This window comes from Homalodisca vitripennis, chromosome 4 (assembly GCF_021130785.1).
Source record: "Homalodisca vitripennis isolate AUS2020 chromosome 4, UT_GWSS_2.1, whole genome shotgun sequence".
In the NCBI taxonomy this organism is placed as follows: Eukaryota; Metazoa; Arthropoda; class Insecta; order Hemiptera; family Cicadellidae; genus Homalodisca; species Homalodisca vitripennis.
Window position 1 is genome coordinate 41,156,031 of NC_060210.1, and position 24,680 is coordinate 41,180,710.

Sequence of the window (24,680 nt, forward strand, 5' to 3'; positions counted from 1 at the left end):
AACATAAACAAACAAATAAATACCTATTGGGTAAGACTCAAGATCGTTGACTACAGTCAATTCTTATCCTGAGCAGCAAATTCCTAAACCCCGACTGAAACAAGATTAGGCGTCTCTGGTATCCTAAAACAGGAACTGATAGCAAATTAATGGACCCAAGCCCAGCTACAATATAAATTGTAGATGATATGAACAATGGAGAGAGATGTGCGAGGGAGCCAGGGCTATTCCGAGATCTCCCCTCCAAAATTGTTCCAGACGCCGGCAGCGTAACCCGCAGAACACCTTGACACCGCCAGCAACGCCGCATGTGAGTACGCTAATACGGGTAGTGTATTCATACATTTAATGTGCATTACAATACAAGTACAATTCTCTCTTCTTCACTTTTATGTTATACGAACTGTGGTTCTTTAAGTGAGAATCTAATAATATTACCAAAAAATACACAAACAAAGCCTTATAAATATTAATAATATAATATGACGCGATCAACACAAATTTTTCTACTCTTATAAATAACCAACTATAAAGAATTGCCCAACATTTTCAATGTTACAATTTTTTTTTTCGGAAATGCCTGAAAATATAAAAGTAGTGTAGTGTATCGTATTGTGGTATGCTGTAATATTTTATTAAACAATTGTGATTTAATGTGTAAACGTAGCTTCCGTAAAAATTTAATTGAAGTGCTTATTTCTTGAAGGTTGATTTTGTTGGTACTTTCATGTAATCAATAAACACCCAAATACTTATCATTTTCACGTCATTTGTATCTAAATTGTTTAATTGCCAGACTTTTAAACTGTATGTTTAAAGCGTTTGGGAGACATTTAAATAAACACATTGTTAGTTAATTAAATTAGGGCGTTTAATCTATCAATTTGATATTTGGATCGTCTAAAAATAAAACAGATACATACCTGAAATTTTCAAACGAATCAATATTTTGAAATAGTACTATTACCTCCAATAATTTAGCGCAATTTTGAATGTAACCATTTAACGCTATTCAATTATTAAAAAGATTCTAGTTAATCGTAGAAATAAAGATAAGAAATATTTAAGAACCGTTTATGTTTCAAGACAATGGATTTTCCGTGAAACAAAATCGTTATTTTATTAACATCCCAGAGAAAGGGCTACGTGGTTATTTCTATATACATGTACAGGCATGTATATATGTACTTTAAAAGTAATACATACTAATTTCAAATATAAATGACTAATTTATCATTTTCTAAAAAATATTTAATGTGGCATTTTTTCAAGCAAGGCCATAATACTTAAATAGTACATTCTTGTAAATGTAAAAAAACATTATTCTAGATGTCAATAATTATATTTTTAATTTTAAGAAGCAATTTAGTGTTCTACAGCGATAATCCTTTAAGTGCCTCTTAAAGAGGCTTTGTAAATAGAAATGTTTGTTGCCAATCTTCTGAGGCTTGGTTGTTACCGTGCCAGACAATCCATTAATCTTTGGTCCTAATTTATGTCTACATTCGAACTACTATTTAGATCTCTTGATTCAATCATTAACATTTCTTTGTTAGGATAATGAGTATATATGTTACGAAACTTGCCAGCTCCATTAAACACCAAAGTAGATATTTCGGTATCTAAAGAGGGAGCAAAGTTTCAAAATTAGTATTGTAAATAATTTATTAACTATTAATTAATTGATTTAATTAATGTTATGACTGTATTTCATACAGAAAAATGAAAAAAGTAACTACGATAAGCTTTGTTATTATTGGTCAATTTTAACAGGTCGACTATCGTCCATAACTATTATTGACTTTTTTGTTTATTATAAAAACAATTTCTTTCGTTTTCTGAATTACTGAGTGTTTTAAGCTAAAGTGTAACCCTATCAAACCTTTATGTTAGTAGCTTTCTCATAGTTTACACTTAGTGGCAAATGCCCTATCACTCTAGAGGTTGGAAAGATTTCATTTATATCTGTCCGCATGATATTTCCAAATTGTACATACTCGACTTACAATTTGACTCAAGCTTCTTTTCAAAATTTCCAACACTGGTTTCGATGTTAACCCATGGAGTTTGTCTGAGCGTTAGTGAATATTTGGTCTTATGAGTAATCTTTATAGCAACGAGAAAACACACACACACACACACACACACACACACACACACACACACAAAACACAAACACAATTATATGATTTTTTACACGTGGCATTTTCGTTCATGGAGTAAAAATAAAAAGTTATAGAGTGGAAATTAAATTATAAATGTCAATGACAAGATTTAATTGAAGCGTACTCTTGTGTTTTAGTACTCTTTTTAACCCTGTTCATTAGTAAACCTTAAAAATTTACATAAGACTTTATTTCTACATAGACAAGAATGAGTGCTATGAGGGTGCAAGCCCAACCATGGAGTTTGGGGAATGTAAAAATGTCTTTTCTGTTTGATTATTTGCCTATTTGTCTGTCCGCAAGGCATCTCGAGAAATAAATGTTTTAAAATGTTATATGCAATCTCATCGAAGCCTATTACTTGGTACCTTATTTTATGTATACATATATTATAGTACCCTTACTCATACGACACTAGTTGATGAATTTAAATAAAATCATCCCTCCAACATAGCGATAGATTGAACTGGAAATACCATAATACAAATTAGTACCGTAGATATGGTAGTAGGTTGTAGAACGCGTGAGATTTACAGTCTCATTTCACAATAACTGTCTTGATGGCCACATACTCAGCGCAAACGGACGAACTATACTATTTTTTTTATTTCACCTCATGACTTAAAACGCCGAAATACTTAAAGGTTTTCCATGTTATTATTATTATCATCCGTGTTTTAATGCGTATAAAATTAAATTATACAAATTTGGCCTAGAAAGGAAAATATAAGATAGTGGTTTTCCAAACCTTACCAAAAACAAAGACCGAAAACGGCCAAATCGTAAAGTTTCAAACACGATTACAGAACTTGAGTTTCATATGCATATTTGAAAATAAAACGCATCTCAGTAAAAAACATACGCACAAAAAAATAAAACAACTAAAAACAATAAAAACGCTCTCGATTAAAGCAGAGTATGCTTTTCGTTCGGTATTTTGTCTATCGACTTTGTTCAGTAAAATTAAGTGCTACGTAAAGCCTAAAATGTTAAATCCATGTCCGAGTGAATATCCAGTAAATTTTATATATCTTCATGAGTAGGCTACAAATAACATTTTCAGATTAAAATAAAACATTTAAAATGGAGGTCAGGGGTCCCTATCTCCACCATCTTAAATTCTAATTCTATGAGATACATTTTCTGAGCTAATAAATAAAATAGTTAAAAACACTTTTTGTTTTTTTATTTATATATCTCTTTTAAAAATAAGCATACAACTTTTAAATGCCAAAATCATAATAATTTGAGTTTGGTTAAAAAAGAAAATAAAAATTTCAAAAAGTACAATTTATAAATCATAAAAAATTGTATGAGTAAATTCATAGACATTTCATATTAAAGTTAGATAGATGTACAAGAAAAATAACAGAACTGAAATATCTTGTGCCGGTTTTATAAAAATAATGTAGCCTACCTTTAGTGGGAAAAAATCAAAATTTTCTGAGTTTCATTCGATTACATTCAACACCTCATTATATAAACTTGAAAACTATCCTCAATAGTAGTGAGGGGCATATGAAGGTTTAGCTGGGTCCTCTGTCTCCTTCAAGTTCATCCTCTAATTTTCTCTTGGCCAAAACCGCCTGTTTTAGCACCTTTTCTCATATTCTTGTAAATCTTCTCTGCATTTTTAATACACTTAGGACCTTGACACAGTCACTTTCTGTAGATATTATAAACTTGGCTATATCACACTTGATAATGTTCCCTTTGTTAAATGAGGCTATGGGCATCAGAAACACCCAATTCCAAGGTAATCTTCAACGCAATTGTCGACTTAGGTATCCTCGGCCAAATTATATTGTTTACTGATTAACACGAATTTTGAATCCTACCACGCAGATACCGTTGAAGGAGGCCTGCACTTTGGTGCTATCTCCATAACCCAAGTGGTTCTTATGCCTTTTTTTGAAGTTTGTTTTTAACGATGGAAGAATTGTGAAGAAAACATGGTTTTTTCGGACATTTGCAATCGTTTAGTGATACAAAAAAAAAAAAAAGTAGTAACATTACGTTTCGAGATCTGCATTCCGATCTCTATTAATTGCATTTATTGCACTATTTAGTTACTAAGTGCATGTTTTAGTTAGTGAAGTTGACACAACATGGTAGTTGTGATTCCTGACTTACGCGTGTCACAACGCTCTGGTATGGTTTGTTTATTTTAACCTAGTTTGTAATTATTTGTTAGGTTAGTTATTTACCTGACGAATAGATCATATTGCAGATCTCGAAACGTAGTATTAATGGTGTTTTGCATCACTGAATGATTTCAAATGTCCGGAAAAAATATCTAGTTCTTATACCTAATGCCATACGTTACTTCCTAATTTTCCGAAAATGTCGACAGCTCATTTGACTTCTAATCCCCCACTACTACCAGAAAATTTGCCAGCATATGTGTCAAATATGATTATTTTGAAGCCCTTCCTTAGATCCTGTAATACTTGCTTAGCACCCTTAGTAATAATTGAAATTATAGCTTCTAAATTCTGAAAACTGATACATGTTGTTCAAAGCACACACTTTTCTTTCAGCTTGTTCACCTTTTTCAACGCATTGAACTGAATAAGCTAACCTGACGTTCACTTCGGGTTTTGTTTTGGATAAATTTTACTTTTACCAATATATTTACAATAATATCAAATCATATTTACTGAACTCAGTACTTTCTTATTACTCGAAAACATTTAGAATTTTGAAAGCGTGAACACACAGTGATCTTCCTTACCAAAGCTTCTATGTTTTGTAAATTCACTTGGTCATTTATGTCTTTATGTTCATATTCAAAAGTTAATAAATCAAACGTATGCAACATACATCCTACCCTTTTCTTTGATGAGCTTTCTTTCTTTACAGGTGACTTAATCATAGGCTTTGGTACACTTTGTTCACTAACCTCAACGTAAGAATAACTTGATTCTTTGTTTTTTATATCTTAGCACACCGAAAAAAACAGGCATACAGTTTTTATACATTTTTAATGTAATCCTAGGAATTTTTAATTAAATAAATCTAAAATGTCACTTAAAAAACTCAACAACTTAGTATTTAGGTTTTAAAAACACAATAAGTTATTTTGAACAACACATTTCAGTTGCTGAAAACAAAAAGCAAAGCACAGTGCTATTAATGCAACGGTGGTGCCAACAGCAATAAGGAAACCTGACTCAAAATCTGCAACAGTACATTATAACAAAAACAGAAATGTGGCGAATTTAAGTATTCCTCCTAGATATAACTAAAAAACCTGTAATTTTAAAAACCAGTATTCAGAAACTAACAACTTAGGAACTAAAGTAGCCGTGAAGATATGTGTATGAGAAAACAAGCAAATAAAAAAATGTCAATGTTTCCTAAATTGATCCCTGGCTCTCCTTTTGGTAAATATGTGAGAAGACACTAGTAATTTTATGTATACTTCAAAAATATAATTCTATATATTTCTGCTCATCGATTATTGAATATTAATGCAAGTTGTGTCTAGTTTGGATGATTTACGTCCATTTTCAACAATATTGCCATTTTCTAAAGTGTTGCAGTTTATAAATATAGCTAACAATATGCTGCGGGCTGTCCGTATACAATTGACGACCATAATGCTACCGGCAAGGCGGCGTGGCGTGAGTTGGCAAGCCTGCTGGGTGCCGCGGTCGTCGCACCTGATCTATTTAACACCTGTCTGTCTGTCTGATAGCTGTGGGGTATTTTTGACCGTGACTGAAGTTCACTTTTCTCTGACACTTTGCACTTCGGTGTCGACTAATGGACTTGTTATAAATGTCAACTTGTTTCACTTGTAAAAAAATAGTTTTTTTCTTTGATCTTTTATTGTTACTTTCACTCAACAATGTGTGATATAGTCTTACCGATACAATATAAATAATTTACAGTTATTTAAGTCAACAGGGGCTTCTTAAAATCGGGTCATGTCTGTCCGCCTATCTGTCTACCTGTCCGTGTCATAACTCTTTATGGAAACCCAAGAGACTTGTGACTTGTGGCACAGATTCCTTCATCTTGGTCCAAGAAAAAGACTGTACAGTATTGATTTTGGAGTCGTAAGTTAAGATTAAACTTTTATGGCAACGAGAAAGTCGGCAAACAACAAATTTGCAAACAAATTTGGTTTAAATCATATCATTTTGTTATAAAACATATTAACAAATATTATGAAATTAGTTTGTTGTATTCGTTGGTAAGACAGCCTTACTTCTTGTCGGGATTTACAACATTTAATTGTAACAGTTTTTTTCTCTCTCAAATGAAATTTATTTTTAATGATCCGAGAGCTTATTCTAAAACTACTATTTGTTAAGCATTACTTTCCTATAAATGTTAAATATACTGTACATAAATGTTATAATTTACGCCAATTCAATAACTGTTTTCGATGGGCTCGTCAGATTATTTAAATATATAATATTACTGTTCATTTGCCTCCATTCTGTAATAGTCATTGTAGTATTCATGATGAACTGCATACCCTCTTTTTCAAAGAGTAATCTGTCAAGCAAATCTTAGGTAATATGTTTTCTTATTTAACATCTAAACTATTGATCGCAAATTATTACTTTAAACTCTCATCTTAAAAGTTTTTAACTCAACATAATTTTTCTGTTGCGCAACTTTACTTAAATGGCTATACATATGGAATAATTCTTAAATTCTGAAGCTAAAGTCACTATGTAGAACATGTTAGATAAAACATGCATATTATAGAATACACACATGGCTGATAATACTTTACCTTTATCACACGATATATGACGTTGCCGATAATTAACAGATATTGATATCCTGTTATATGATAGATGTTTTACATGAGTTGGTAGTAAATAGATACAATAAGGTAATTAACTCTATTTTTAAATATTTAACGAACCAGTGTAGTATTTATATTCCCACCATTAAAATATGGTTGAGGTTATGATGACAATGTAATTATTAGTGTTTTGGTCAACGGCGAGTTACGATTGCTGTCTCAGACTTATCAACCGTCAGGTTACACATGCTGTATAACCTTTTCTTACATTGTTCCTTTTCATGTGAGTGGCATTAATATATAATCGTATCTACCACGAAGCTATTTATCTAAAGAAAATCTATAATTTTTATTTAACTTAATAGTAAAATTATTATCTATTTATTTAGTATTGCAAAACTATTTTAATTAGTGGATAAATATATTATAACTAAAGCATTTTAATGCATTATCATTTGAAATAAATATTAAATATTCAGTTTTGGCACCGAGTATGAAATTAGTATTGTAAACTTTATTCGTTTAAAAAAGTAATAGCTGCAGTTTTTATTTAAATTTAAGGGTCGATTTTCATATTGAAACATCAATGTCTGAAAGCCGACACCTTTTGTTTAAACACTCTTGTGCGTAACGCTTGTTGACCACTTGTTTTAACAAAAATATATTAGCTTGTATTATTCTGAGGCAAGTAATTATTACTATTAAGTTGTTTTCAATACTGCACAGTTTTAAATAGGTTTGTACTAATTAATACGATAACTGCTTAAAAGAATTACATAGGTACTGATTATTATTTAGGCTAAAATTATAATTGCAGATTTTGGTCTGTCCTGAACGAAAATTTGAAAAAAAGTTTCGTATAATTTTACAAAACGTCTTATAAAAAAAAACAAAAAAAAAACAAAAAATTCTATATCTGTTGTTTGGTTTAATATATATATATATATATATATATATATATATATATATATATATATATGAAGATTTAGCTTTGTAGTTAATTCAATAAGCGTGTAATTCTTTGAAATAATATTTCTTTATAGTAGTTACATTTTAACCTACTCATAACGCTGCCTTTATGTTATTAATTAATTATGTACCTAAGATTATATATTATCACGATTACTGTCAAGGAACTCAAGGAAGATGTTTTTAAAATACGTCGCACGCTCAAATTTGTTCTTAAAGTAAATGGAATACACAGAGAAAAGCCCTTGACAGGACTATAACTCGGGTCAAGGTAGGTTAGTATTCAAATTCACTACATTTATGATAGAATGGATTTACTTCAAAATTGGCACGGGTGTTATTAAAACTAAACGATAAATGAGGATAGTTTCTGAACACTTTTCAAACATAAGAGTGAGAGTATATGGTCCAAAAACCGGGTCCACAATTCATTTCATGGATTTTATCCAAAATTAGAACAACCATCCTGGAGTAAATATAAACCTGGGATACGGGAAGGATTTGTTTGGTGTACACTTGTAGATGAGAACTTTGTCACGGGCCAGGTGATTCACTGCCAATCTGATTATCAAGCTTGTTTGTATATCATAAACAACAAAATGAAATCTTCCTAGTATTGTGGCCAGCAATAACTATTCTCATAAGCGTTATTTTAAACTATTTCTGTTAGCATGAATTATAAAATTACTTCAGCACCTTGGTTTAATCATAAGATATTCTTTTCCGAAAATACAGAGTAAATCTTTTAGGAAAAATCAATCGTAACTTATAAATGCTCCACCGTAGAGGATGATGTTTGCTTGCCGAACTGAGCAGTACACGTATAGAGACTGACGTCCAGTAGCCTGGCAAGTCTCACAAATCGGGTCGGCGAATCCAGACAATAGCACAAACCACCCACCACTACTAAAGCCAGGAGTGACAATGGCAGCCATGTTGGTGGAGCTTCTTCTCACTGTCCATTCTTTAACCTACATTCGCTTTCATATATTTTACATTGTGTCTTGTAAAAGTGATAGAAACCAAACTAAACACGGAGCATTATTATATTTTCGTATCTATACTCGAAAATATAAATGTTTCAAAACTTATTTTCTGTTTTATTAATGTCGATTGTATCATACATTCTTTGTTTAAAGTTCGTTATTGACGATAGAACGTTTTAAAGGATAACAGGATTTTGGACATTTGCCTTCGTTATATGTTACAAAAGGTATAACACAACTTTTCGAGGAACAGAATCTAAACTCCTCGACAATTAGGCTAGGGATTAATACGTACAAAAAAAGAAGAAAGAGAATAAAAGGAGGGGGGAAAGGATTCAAACACACCCAAAGCTTCCCAGGCGCTTCTCACTGCACAGAAGTTTTTTCTCTCCTTTTTTTCTTTCTGTTCTTTATTTTTGTACTTTTTAAATATCTCCTGCACCTGACAAAGAGTATAGATTCCAATCATCTAAACGTTGTGTCATACATTTTGTAACATATAACGATGGCAAATGTCCACAATCCCGTATTATACAACCTTATTATAGTACAATCATTTGGGTACAAAATTAGATTTATTCAATTTTGAGTTGCTCTTAAAAAGGTAATTACATTATCTAACTGAACAAAAGCAATGAAATAATGCATATTTGTTATTATTTAAAATTAATACCTTATAAAAATAATTTGTAAACAATTCCTAAAACACATAAGAAAACAAAAAACAGTGATTTATACATTTATTGTTATTATTTAACGAAGCAGATTGAAACAAAACATTTTTTTTATTTTTATAATTGATGTAAAACTTATTGAGTGAATTATGGAATCTGTGTAATTAATTTACCGTCAATATTAAATAACTTTAAATCTTTTTCTGGGCATCACTACATTTTTTGAGTTGTTCTATGCAGAATATAACTCAATTTAAAAAAACCCCTAGTTGTAACAATAAATAACAGTAGACATAGGAACATTAGTTAGCATAAATCATGCAGAACTTATGATTTTATTTTCTATCATGACTTATTTTCTTATCAAAGAAAGTATGAAAATAAATGTTGTTAAGCCTATTTAATGACAGTCACAATGTGGGCTTTATTATAATATTACGACAAATAAATAAACTTGTACTAAATCAAACCTAAAATGGGCCTAGTTGCTTACTCTGGTAATAATGTAAAAAATCTTTAAATAATTAATTGTAAAATAGTTGTATAGTTTTCCTTTTGCATTGTTTTATCTTATTTGAATTAAATAACTATATTATTAGATACTAAGTGTTCTTAACTGTTGATTTCTGGGCAGGAGCACCATATCTGTGATTGTACTCTAAATTACTATTCATCGATTGATAAAAAATCATTTGAACCAGTTAGGCCGTTTTCTTTATTTTTTATTATATCCAACTGGTAATTGGCTGTTACATAGCAGACGAATTTAAATAACCGTAGATTGTCGCTGGGTACAAAATCAGCAATGCCTTTTTCAATGAAAAAATTAATCGGGGTCATTACGAGTCCTTAACGAGTCGTCTTCATTCTATAAATAATAATAGCACTAAATATCACCAAACAGTAGTCATGTAAGATTGTCTATAGTAGATTTCACTTGGTCTGATTAACATGTAACTGATGGTACGATGTTCTAGTAACAGACAAGATGGAAGTGTCGATCTCAGGCGCCGGGGGCAACATCGTCTCCAGAGAGCAGACCTCCAGCTCCGAGTCCTCATCGTCCGTGGTCAGTGATCAACTCGGCGCTAGCCGTACATTAGTTACATAAGTATATCTACTGTACTGTTGACCACAGTCTTTATGAAGCTTACAATTACAATAGCTAGCAATACGGTCTTCAGTTGTAAACACAGTGGGGAGAATCAATAGCAAAGAAAAGTAGAGGATTTGTATAGAAAATGAGTTGGTAATTTTGTCATCCCCGCAGCTGAATAATGTTACAGGTTATCACAACAGGGGTTCGAATTCGAATCCTGGTACGAACACGGTATGTTAACATGCTAACTAATCAACAGAGCTAAGCCTGAAGTATATGGCAAACATTTTCGAACTGGACTTTCAGTACATGCAAGTCTATTTATTGCAACAGTATATTACGACAGCTGTTGTGATGTTATAAAAAATCTCTAAATACTACTTATTATTTTATGTTTTGAAATAAATGATACATGAAGCTTATTCCATAAATAATGCATGTGACAAACATGGCAATATACTAAACAACGTTTCCAGTAATTTTAGTTAGTTAACAATTAAACAATACATATTAATTACAATAAATTAATCGTTCAGTTCAGTACAAGTATAACAGTTGACATGCAGATTTGAGGCGTTTGTGGCGTTGTACCGTTTTTATAGCACATATTTTAAATTTATATGGAGCTAATACTTTATAAATTAAACAACTTTTCGGAAATACTTGGTTTATTCCGAAATTCAAGTTTACCAAAAAAATTAACAAAGTTTACAAACTTTTGATTCGATTTTCTTCAAAACTTCACACAATCGAACAAATCTAATTAAGAGTCTGATTAAAAATGAATTAAAATTAAAATGAAACTAAAAATTTATACTTCTCAAAAAATGGTTTAAATTAACAAAATAAAATAAAAGTTCTCTTCTCAAAATACTCAAAATCAATATAACACAAAACTTGATATTAACTTTATGACCAAAATTTAATTCACAATACTTCAAAAAAAATGTAATTAATTCTCAGACTCTGAAAGATGGGAAACTTTAGAAATTTTAATTACAACAGTATAAAAAATCAAAGATATTAACTAAACGCTGGTACGGGACTTACTACTTTGAAGATTACGGAGGCTGATAGGGATTTAATACGCACTGAAGAAAAATTAAAAAACTTGAATTAAATTTACACGCGATAAAAAATGGAATTACTCTAAATCCCACACTATAGGGTTAGAGGAAGAGCTGCGATTCTCAACAGGACCTTGTCGTCGTGGCTTCAAGACTCGAACAGAATCCTCCAGCGAGCCGGGAGGAACGCATCACCCGATACGTCACTGACCGATCAGCTGATTGCCGGTCCAACTGAACAAACAAAGTCCCCGCACCGCGTCTAGTTAATAAGAGCCTACTTCCTACCGCGATTCAGCATAAATGAATTTGAACTATGGTACAGCGTCTTGTTGCGGGGGAGGCGAATATTAGATAAGATAATATTGTAAAATAACAATACGTTCCGTGAACCTAAACTAATGCAATATATTCTTTGCAATATATATATATATATATATATATATATATATACATATATATATATATATATATATATATATATATATATACATATATATATATATATATATATATCGTTATTAAAACTTCATTTACGATTTAATACCACTAGTGAAGTACAACAATTACAGCAATGGGAAATCTCTTTCATTGCAAATGTGTGTATGAGTTATTTCGAAACTACAGCTAAAAATAAAATAAAATATTTCCCAAGAAAGTGGATACGATACGTTGATGTCTTTGCAATATTTATTAAAAATTAAAACCTACAAGACTTTATCTCAACCCTAAACTCATTTTACCCTAGAATTAAATGTACATACGAAGATGAACTAAACAATAGATAACATATTTAGATGTTTTAGTAATCATAAACCAAACAAAATTTGAATTTGATATTTACAGGAAACCGACGCTTATAAATATATTTGTTTTCAATGATTCTAGCCACCTACCTCAACAAAAAAGAATTAGTTTTAATTAGATTATTTACAAACTTTTAAATACACCACTCTCTATTGACAACTATGACAAAGAATTAAACTACATAAAAGATATTGATATTTTTAACGGTTACACCACTCAACTTATTGGCAACATACTTTACAAATTAACCAAAAGAAAAGAAAAAAAAAAAATTTAGAACGACATTACTACCCCTTCTAGACAACAAACCGGAATTCATTTGTACAACACAAAGCAATATTTAAAATCAATGGCAGAAAACTTTTAAAAAGCATACAGAAAAATCTATCACGCACAAAACAAGCAATAAATTATCACAAATATTAGGAAATCCCAAAGACAAAACTCGTTTAAAAACAAATCAGGAATTTATAAAATTAAATGCAACGTCTGTGAGAAATTGCACATTTGCCAAACAAAAAGGAACATCAAGACACGATTCAAAGAACACTTTTCACGTATAAAATATGGATGCACTGAAAAATCTGATATTGCGAAACACTGCATTGAATCTGGACACATCATCTTTGATACAAACTTTAAGATTGTTGAAAGAAGTTACAAACACAACACACTTCAACGCTTGGGAAACATTTTACATAAAAATAAATCTTAAATAAAAGAAAAACTTATTAATAAGGAAGACGGACCTTGTTGAAAATTAAATTCTACTCTCATCACAATTAATAAGAAAATTATTATGTAATAATTAAATTTAAATATTTTATACTGGCTAATCTTTTCTACAAATCCTTCACCATGTTATTTTTGTACATAGTGCTAAAAGTGCTAGTTTGTTTGGAAAAATGTAAATATTTATTCACTTGTGAAGTTGCCTAACGATGGAATCCTTGAGTCTGAAAGGCCTATCAAAATTAAATTAATTATTGGAATATTTTTTGTAATTCACTAGTGGTATTAAATTAAAATATTTCCAATGTTCCAAGAATCTTCATTTACGATGTTATCTGTTCCACATATAAAATACTAGTTATGGTAATTTCAATCATTTACAAGTAAGTGTCGTTGAAAAATAGTAAGATTATTTATTTACCATCTATGATTGTTAGCGAAACCATTAACAAAATACATTGGGCTTCACTAAGCTCGATCAACACGGCAACAACATAATTAACAAAAGGTGACTTTTTCACCGCAATTGAATCTTGCACTAACAATATTCCTAAATGATACGAGGTTGCGATGAAATGTTGTCAGTTTTTATTACTAGATTTAAAGCTATTATTTCATTTGTGGTCAGAAGCTCTATACCGTGACAGTAGGCTACTTCCGCTAAGCTTCGATTAATACTTGTTAGTATGGACAAATGGCATTACGAACCGCTTCCCTAGAGAGATAAGCAGATGCGCTAACCACTCGCCTTTCAACAGTTTCCTTTCAAGACACATACACTATTATCACGACATTGCCCTTTTAGATGTTTTAATCTTAAGTAAAAGTACATTTTAATTATTGCTTGTTATCATTACTCTTGAGCAGGTTGTAGGATTCTATTTCCTGGCTAGCTAAATCCGCATTTTGATTTTTCTTGGAGAACTGATAAGACTGCATTTACCAACTGAATTTATTTCAACTACCACGTTCTTTTTAAATCTTCAGAGTAAAAAGTACGTCTGTTGACATATCGTTGAGATATTGAGAAATAAACTAGTACCATGTACACATTAAGTTTTTACAATCGAGGCAACGATAAAGTGAAAGTATTGCAATGGTGCGAGTGGACTGATATCGAATGTCCGCCCCGGGCAGCGCCCAGCCTGCGGCGAGGCTGTGGATATTTCAGGCGCGGCTATTTGAAGAGCAGATCTATTGGTCAGTAGAGGGGATTTACAATACTTTTGTACGCTTGCTTTGTATTGTAAACACGACGCTACCAAGCTACATTTCAACAGGAAAATTTCAATTTAATGGCATTAAGCGGTACAATTAAATAGCCTACTTTATAAAGTATTCAAGTTATCTGACTAATTAATTTTTAGGTTTTCAGATGATTATATTAAGCTGTATTCATAATAGTTTCAATTAATTCACTTTTAATTTTTCTAAATATTTTATGTTCCTATATATTTTACTCCTTCGTAATCATTAAATTATGTATCTTTTACATTCATCTGTATGGGTATTGTACATTTTAAATATATAATAAATTTCTATTACTATATTTTTCCAATAAGCTTTATTTCACTGTGTTGCATCTTTCCGGGTTATTCACATTTTGAAAAATTTATGCAAATTATATATCAGTTGAAATTATACATTTTTTAGGGTGCTAGTTATACATTTCTCTGTTTGTCATTCACGTAGGTCAACTTAAAATTAGATAGTGTAGTAGTCTAGCGTCCAGTATAAAAAACTAATCAACACAATTACGATAAAAATAAACTAATTTTATATTTTGCTAATGTATAAGAAGATGTACGCGTACTTATCTAATTAAAATACGACTTTCCATTAATTAGTGAATTTATCAAACAGTTTGAATTCAGAATTGTCTTAAGCGCCTAAAGTACCTAGTCCTAAAAAATCCGACAGAATACATTCTAATCCTATCTCTGCTTTGATCTTGACCATTCTGATCCTTTCTTTCGACCAGATGGAGAAGGACATAGGCAACAAACACGTGCTGTCCAAGGAGAGCTCCTTTTCGGCCGAACAGTCCTCCAAGATGGTCTCAGAGAGCGTCCTCAGCTCCTCCTCCACCGTTGTGTCCAAGAAGGTGTCCTCCACCTCCATCGTCAGCAGCTCTGTGTCCAGCAGCTCGGAGAGCAGCGTGTCCCAGGTAAAAAGCATTACTCTAGGCTGAGCGATACGTCCGACCACCCGCTCCTGGATCACTCACTCGACTCTATTGAGATCTAATAGGTTGTTTGCTTATTTATGTAGTATTGTTCTTGATACGATTTGTTCACATTATCTGTAGGTCTGTTAGATAAGGCAAAATTCAAATAAGTATATATTCCACGCATTGTTTTTTTTTCAATGGCAATTAAAACTTCAAACTTTTGAGTTGAATACTTATATCGGATTCTTTATTTATAGCATTATTTAAGTGTAAGTGCTTTGGCTTTGAAAATTAGTTGTATCTATTTCGCAACAATTAAGTATATAAACTATAAGTATATAAAGTATATATAAACAGTGTAGGACCATTTACAAATAAAGGTTGTGTTCAAATGTATCAAATGAGTTGTTCCAGGTAATGCGGTCACATATGAAAATGACAATCTGATATAGAAAATAGTGACTCTATTACATTTTGTATTTGTACTACATTAGTTGCTTTTTATATAATTTTTCCTAATTTCACTGCATGTGATATACCGATATTTTCAATGTTATTCCTATTAGATCTAAGGCTTATTTTTAGTACTGTCAGTGAGTTATTTGCATCGCTTCATTTTTGAATATTTTACTGTAACAGTAGGTAATTAAGTAAAATTAATCTGTATTTATTCCAAGCAGTATACGTAATGTGAAGCATTTGAGTTTGTATATGCAGTTTTACTTGTAGCCAGTGCGTTGCTGTGATAGTTTGAGCTTTCAGTATGTAAATTCGTCTAACAGTTGTGGTGTGTTTCATGAAGAATTGAAAATAAATTTTCTCTCAAATAAATCAGGATTAACATGTTCAGCATTCATCTCTCAACACACAAGATTTCTAGTTTGATTTTTTTAAATCACTCAAAATATCTTTCATCAGACGTGATAAATTAATAGAATGAAAACAATATTACAATAAAATGACTGGATATACAAAATTTAACCATACCCTGCAATGTGCAACCCTTATAACGTACAAACACTTATATATTCTTATTTGCTAATAATACCCAATAAATCCTTTCCTAATAGTTTAAAAATTGTTAATTTAATTAAAATATTTCTTTAATTAATTTTACCTATCTACTCACAACTACCACAGCTCAAACTGAACAATCATTCATCTTACATAATGATAATTTAACACTCAGATTCTGTAAAAAGACATTTTTATACATAGGAATGTTGTGTACTTGAATGTAAAAGTCCAGACTGTATTTCTATGTAAAAGTAGTACAATAAAATGTTGTGGAGGTCAACTTTATTTGTCTTGTTTATTTTAAGCTTCAAAATGTTTCTTGTCAAGTTTTATTAACAGAAAGATACTAATATTTATTTTTGATTCGAGTATAATCTTAATGTTTAATGTATTTGTCCGTTACAGATGGCTGTGACACCACATTCCTATCTATAAATCTTTCTTTTGACACGTCTTGAAACATTTTGAAGCGCACATCCCTCTCTCTTACCTTCTCTAACTCTAACACTTCTGCTAAGCTCACATGCTATTTTTACTCTGCACTAAGTTCACATGCCAACTATTTATTGTCATCTTAGCACAACACAAGCAGGCCTGTCGCTGCAGTTACTTTAGAATTCCTTGAAAATGACAAATTACGAACTCAGTGTTTTTGTGTTCAATCTCCGCCAACAGTCTGCTGTACGAAGGTCTATGATAATATCTAAGTATAATTAATTAGGCGAGAGTCGCAGCATAGGCAGAGGAATACTTTTCATGGTAAGTTCTAAAACAGAAACTTCCAGAATAAGTTTTGTAGCCTAGCTAAACATGTATTAAGATGTTGGGTAGCTAAATATAAACTGACAAGGTCTATAGGAAAACACTTTTCTGAGAAGTACATCTTAACATTGACGGAAAAGAAAGCTTTTGGAAAAAACATAGAAATGGCTTTGCCGTAATGTTGGTTTCCAATATTCTATATTATTTTTCAGCCAGATATTTAGTACAAATATAATCAAAATAATATGCTAATTTCACAAATGTCTTTCTAAAACTTTACGTGCCATCTTTTTTTCAGAGAAATTCAAAATTTATGATGGTGCAAAAGGAAATTGGCTGGCTAATTTCTTACAACTTTTATTAACCACAAATCTTTAAATACCATTCCTGAAGATAGAAAAAATATAACAATCTTTTATTCCATTAAAAATTGGCTATTTCATTATTAAACCCAAAAAACGCTGAACATTAAGAGAATTATAGTTTTACAGGGTATATACAAAATGCGACTAAACGAAAGGGCCTATGTTTTATAGAAAAATTACATTCTTCAGTCATAATTTATTAATGTAAGTAATTAGATTTAGTTGTATTTAATTTAAAAACTTACTTTTAATTTAGTCATACATCATAAAAATATGGCTCTCTCCTGTTACATTTATACTCACAATTGAACCATTCCCATTTAGGCCATATTTATTTGGGCATAGTTAAAAATTGTCGAACGGTTCTATTATACACCTATGATTCCCCGTGAAGTGATCAAAATATTTATATAATTAATCGGTCTTCAGCAAAATTATATTTTAAAAGAGGTAAAACTCTGGAAAAAACATGAATAACGCACCCAAAAACCGATTTAACAATCTTTACTTACCTGTTCGCGTTAATACAACCACCAAATTTATCGCTTTGATATTTAGTTGTCAGGATGAAATATAGTATCTTTGTCAGAAAACTGTGTAAAAAAGGTAGGTAAAAAGAAGTTAATATCACAATAACTTGGAATTTGGATTTTTTATTTAGCTTATCACTAACTAACTCAAATACTCATTGACATATCATTGATATACGAGTATTGGTAATCGAACTCGTATTTCTTTATCATGTACTGTTGTCAAAGCTGTAGTGCTGAACGACTAATTTGGAGTAAAAAAGGAAGATATTCTATACTCTGTTCTCTGTACGGAAAACAGTAAATATATCTCTTTAACATGAACTTGATAACTGTTGAGCTGAACGACTAATTTGGAGTAAAAAAGGAAGATATTCTATACTCTGTTCTCTGTACGGAAAACAGTAAATATATCTCTTTAACATGAACTTGATAACTGTTGAGCTGAACGACTAATTTGGAGTAAAAAAGGAAGATATTCTATACTCTGTTCTCTGTACGGAAAACAGTAAATATATCTCTTTAACATGAACTTGATAACTGTTGAGCTGAACGACTAATTTGGAGTAAAAAAGGAAGATATTCTATACTCTGTTCTCTGTACGGAAAACAGTAAATATATCTCTTTAACATGAACTTGATAACTGTTGAGCTGAACGACTAATTTGGAGTAAAAAAGGAAGATATTCTATACTCTGTTCTCTGTACGGAAAACAGTAAATATATCTCTTTAACATGAACTTGATAACTGTTGAGCTGAACGACTAATTTGGAGTAAAAAAGGAAGATATTCTATACTCTGTTCTCTGTACGGAAAACAGTAAATATATCTCTTTAACATGAACTTGATAACTGTTGAGCTGAACGACTAATTTGGAGTAAAAAAGGAAGATATTCTATACTCTGTTCTCTGTACGGAAAACAGTAAATATATCTCTTTAACATGAACTTGATAACTGTTGAGCTGAACGACTAATTTGGAGTAAAAAAGGAAGATATTCTATACTCTGTTCTCTGTACGGAAAACAGTAAATATATCTCTTTAACATGAACTTGATAACTGTTGAGCTGAACGACTAATTTGGAGTAAAAAAGGAAGATATTCTATACTCTGTTCTCTGTACGGAAAACAGTAAATATATCTCTTTAACATGAACTTGATAACTGTTGAGCTGAACGACTAATTTGGAGTAAAAAAGGAAGATATTCTATACTCTGTTCTCTGTACGGAAAACAGTAAATATATCTCTTTAACATGAACTTGATAACTGTCGAGCTGAAAAACTAATTTGGAGTGGTAAAATGATAATTCTATAATCTGTCCGGAGAGCGATGACCCTTAAAGGATTAAAGCTATCATATCACCGGACTTCGGGATAGTATGCAGTTCATTTTATTCCATATATAATCTTCATAACAAAATAAAGAAAATTACTCTCACTACAATGCTTTTATGAAATATTAAGCTAATTCTTTATGTGAGGCGCTATCTTTAAAGCAATCATTCCACTACTTTAAAATGTCACGCTTTTGCCGATTTTAGACTGATATTTTCTTTTTTTTATTGAGATAGCAGGTTTCATAAAATTATCTCAATAAACTAAAAAGTAGTTTTTGTAGTATATGACATGATACCATTTGACGACCTAAGGTAAGTAGAAAGACTGATTGCAGCGGACAGCTGTGGTAGTGTGTGTGCGTGTGCGAGTGTGTAGTGGTACGGTCTATAACCATCAGAGACCACGTATCTCCAGAAGGAGTGTACAGTTTTATTAAAGAGAATAAGTATCGTGGCATACAATACTCTTTAATGCTCTTAAGCTGATTCTCAAAAAATCTGACATAGTCATGAAAAAAATCGATTCTTCTTTTTCTTCTGTTTTGTCAATGTATTATCTTGTCGTACTGTATCTAATATTTAAGAGTTAATACACGTATTTAGATATTCTAATCCGACATGGTCACGAATACACTACAAATTACTAAAGCATGAAATATGAAGGAAGTCAGACGAACCAAAGTAATCCAAGAGAAGATGGAACAGAATGACACTTTTGCAATTACCTTGTTGTTATCTATCTGAATACTTTAAAATTATTTTTTCACTAAAATATTATCGAAAATAAACAGAAAAATATGGAAACAAGGATATGAATGGAACAGTGACAAGATATCTGGGATCAAGAATACTGACTTATTGTAATTCAGCGAATACGCAAATAAATGAAACGTGTGAAATATGAGTTTGGGAGTATATCTGTTGAAAGATGGATGTGGAGGAGGAAATTGCGTTAGTGAGTGCGTTTTAGATACGAGAAGAGGAGAATGTTAAAATAAGAAAAAGGAGGTTTTGGATTCATAACATTAACGAAGAAAATTGATTTGTGGGGAATTTCATACTTTGTTCCCAGACCTTTGGAAGATGGCCTTAAGTTTTTTGAGTATTTCAGGATTACTCACGACAAGTTTGAAAAACTATTATTGGTGCTGGAAGCAGAATTATATAGAGAAGGGACTAATCGAACTTAGAACAGATTATTGACGTTCTAATGTATTAAGAAAATGAAAACAAACCTGATGGTTTCATCGCAGCTCCAATTTCTTCCTTGACGTTTTCTCTTCTCACACTGTTAAAATATTCCAGCGTAGAGCGCTTAAAATGCCCTACCGACAGTCCTGCAGTTCGTAGCTCCAGACTTTCTATCGGACATGCCGAAGGTGCGGAACGCCGTTGACGGCTGTGACGACGCAGTTGGCGCATGCCTCGTTTAATTCGACGTTTTCAACTTTTGCAAAATTACCCGTACCGACTGTCCGTGACAACCCAGTGGGCGAATTTCCTTTTCAAAGTATCCTGGTAAAATAAAATAATAAAATAAAAAGCTATGGGTAGCTTACGTGCATATATCCACAGTCTTTTGCATAAATTTTATGGTATCCATGCGCTGAATAAGCACCCTCCCCCCAGACCTGACGTCAGAGCCTACGGGGGTGCTTATTCCAGGCAGCGCAGGTTCTAAGGAAGCGCTCCCGCGTGGAGTGCTCACTTAGTGGGCTGCGTGATCTGAACCGCGCCTGATTTCGGACGCACTGATCGTTCACGACGTAAGACGCCATTTACAATCAAAGATTCACTCTTTATTTAGTTGGCTGAAAAGTGTATCAAGCTGAAAATTATGGATTGTTATAAGATTTATCGTTTAATATTATTTAGTTACACTCTATGCATATGCGTTATAAGATTGTAATCACGACGTAGCGTGACGTTACAAATACGTAATATACCATAAATAGATTTTTTAGTCATCGTAAATTCTTAATACTGATAAAAGTTTCAAATCAAATCTCGTTAATCTCAATTATACATGCTGTATAAAACAAACAGTCTATCTAATTTTATAAGGTTAATTGAGAGTTGAATTGAAGAGGACGTAGCCCAGCAAGGGGGTCCAAGTGATCCGGACCCCCCAAATTTTAAATATATTTAATTACATCATTAGCAAACGATTACTATTGTTAAAATTATTGAGTATTACTGACATACGAGTGAAAGATCGTTCTCATTATTGAAACGGTTAAATAACTTCTTAAGGTACAAAATGGGTTGACTGTACTTGCCTTACTTTCTGCCTACTACGGGAAAATATCAGTTTCTTCAGAGCAAGAACTAGATACGATGGCTCAGAAGTCAAGAAGAGTTTTACTTTTACAAACATTATTTTACGTATTATTATTTCTGAATGCGGATTAGTATACTATGTTACTGTTTTTTTTTCTGACAATATAAGCATCTTTTTTGTAATTACATTATTACATAAGTGTAATCAATTTCAATTATTAATCCTACACAGCCTAATTAATCAGTAGCTCTACAATTATGAATATAAATCGTCAATACAACCTATTGAAATACTAAAAAATTTAAATATTTCAGGGGTGGCCACTCAATTTCGTCTTGACTCCACCTCCCCTCCCAAATGTTTTCCTGGCTACGTTCTTGATGGGTTGTATGATTATAGTGAGCAGGGATTGTTATACAATCCATTACATTGCTGTGCTGTGATATAGACCGGGGCAGGCCCAGGAAATTAGTTAAACAAGACGATGTTTTGTACGCACATTAAGTTTACGTCACTAATTTCAAGTCTATTGGTCCGGTCATTTTCAAGATATTGTGCGGGCATATAGACAGATAGACAGACAGACAGAAATGAAATTTTTCCAGCCTCACGAATAATAGACTTCTGGCTAAAGCTCAGCCAGTAACTATCCTACACTCGATCATGCTTTTCAGAACTCAAATGAGACAAAATGACTCAGACATGACACCAACAATGATTGACCATAAAATAATAATCATCAAATCTCTGGACCTACTGTACTATGGAAAGTTTCCTTTTAGATGCAAATATAAAACAGGTTTGCTGTCTGAGAGTTCCTTCCAAACGGTCTCGAATGTGTAAACAGAAACTAATACGATATCAGAAATTATTTAACCAATTATCATAAAATTGCCCATCAACATTATTGTACTCAATAGTTTGTAAACTTCTCTCTGTAAGCAGAACATGAAAACAAATTTAATTTTTTTACAATTTTAGCTATTTAAATTACTGAACTAATGAAATTTAATAACTTATGAATCACTCATTATCGTTATAACAAAATGTTGTGCACTGAGATTTCACACTTGCTCACTGCTCACTAGTTTTACTGTTATAACGTAAAGTTAATTTTGAAAAGTTGTACAGTTGTTCCTACTCTCCAAACCTGAAACACTGGAATTATAGAATAAGATAAAAGATCATACTGTATACTGTAATTTGAAAATATACCCAACTAAATGGCATGTAATAGTAGACTTGTATGGAAGTTCATGTTAGTTTATATGTGCCCACTTAGAAAGGAAGGTCTTTCTCTTCGATTACAGAGACCTTTTAATTCATTCTATGGTATATTTAATGACTAAGATTAAAAATACACAGTTTCCCATGCCTAAGCCAGATTGAACATCTACTTCCAGATTCTTTCCAGATAACTTATGATTTTTATGCTAATCAGTGACATCAGATACTGTTAAGGTAACTTTTTACGCTATTTTATGCAGAAGCGTGAAGAGGTCAACCAATGACTATCATGTTAATACTATATCACATACAACACAGGCTAATATTTTAAACGATTTCCACACAAGAATTCAATTTTGGAGGGTATCAGGTAGATTTGAAACTCTATGCATTGGTCTAATTTGAAAATATTTTATCTCTTAATGTCATAAAAAATACTGTACAATAGTTGAAAAGTAGTTTTAATTACTTTTGTAATCAAAATAAATTTCAAGAAAATGGATTCCTAACTTAAAAAAGTAGTTAACCGATGTATATATTTCGAATGATAAACATTTGTATCTATAGTATCATCGAACATTCCTCAATGTCAGTTCCACACTAAGTTTCTAATCGTCAATCAAACTGACTCAAGTGTAAAAACTAAAGAACTTTTTAAATAATCACATTCAGACACTAAAAAACTAAAAAATCTAACTTTCTTGTTAAATTGTGCGCAATTTAGTTTTGATTGGATATGTGCCCTTGGTCAATATTTTAGACTTATATTTGTTTTGATTGAAATAAAATTGGTTTGGAACAAATAAAATGGAAACAACTAACCGAGATATTTTCAAAAATATAGTTTTTTTAAGAAAATGGTTTCATGATTCCTCTCTCAGCAGGCCAAAATATATAACACTACTATATAGGAAAGTGGTGACATGTAAGACTTAAGATCAAAACTTATTTAGCTGACAGAATAATACATTAAGAACCGCAAGAACTGACAAAGTATGTAAGAGAAAAGACAGAGATCTAGAAAGACTAGCTATCAGCGCTGGTACTATCTTTAGTATGCATGAAACTACACCCAACTACATCATATGCACAACGTCATCCCAGAGAAATATTTAGAGTCGTTTAGCAGAGATCCGAACACGTAAAACACAACCATGTCTAAGGGTTCATCTCTGAGGACGTATGAATATCTGATCAAAATATGTGAATTTATAAGATCTATGTTATTTTATGCTTTAACGTTCAATCTCGTAAACGAATTACATTATTATTTTGAAACTTTTAGTTGAAACTAGCTCCATTGGTTGCAAAGTTTAGTATTGTAGGGTTCTGTATTTTCTAAAATATGAATAATTTCGTAGATATTTAATTTATAATTTGTACCATTCACTAAAGATATTGAATAAACCAAATTTAAGGCGGTTTTATTATTAGCTCCACAATTTGTGTGGATAAAAAAATTTCGGCGCATGTGTATGGATGGCTTTGTAAACCTTTGCATTTGAAACAAACCCATTCTGTTTTTTTTTTTTTTTTTTTTTTTTTGAATAAATGCTTTAACCATTAATCATAAAGGTTTTCTTACAAGAAATAGTATTTTTATTTATATCTTAAGGGTTGTTTTATTTTTTTAAGGGTATAAAAAAATTCAATCAAACGAAAATTATTTACCTGAACTTATAATTTCCTTAAATAAAAATACCCTATAAATTCTTTCATCAT

The 24,680-nt window shown here is 31.5% G+C and overlaps 1 protein-coding gene across 5 annotated transcripts in view; it reads left to right on the forward strand.

Moving 5' to 3' along the window:
* Positions 1-212: 212 nt before the first annotated feature.
* LOC124359192 (translation initiation factor IF-2) overlaps positions 213-24,680 on the forward strand; it is a 102,651-nt gene continuing 78,183 nt past the window's right edge. For 4 of the 5 annotated variants that reach the window (XM_046811732.1, XM_046811733.1, XM_046811729.1 and 1 more), the window contains exons 1-3: positions 213-310; positions 10,540-10,631; positions 15,249-15,434. In XM_046811732.1, coding sequence (XP_046667688.1) covers positions 10,551-10,631; positions 15,249-15,434 — 267 coding nt within the window. In that variant the 5' untranslated portion in view covers positions 213-310; positions 10,540-10,550. Of the gene's footprint in view, positions 329-10,539; positions 10,632-15,248; positions 15,435-24,680 lie in introns of all 5 variants that reach the window. The other variant, XM_046811730.1, reaches the window with a different exon arrangement.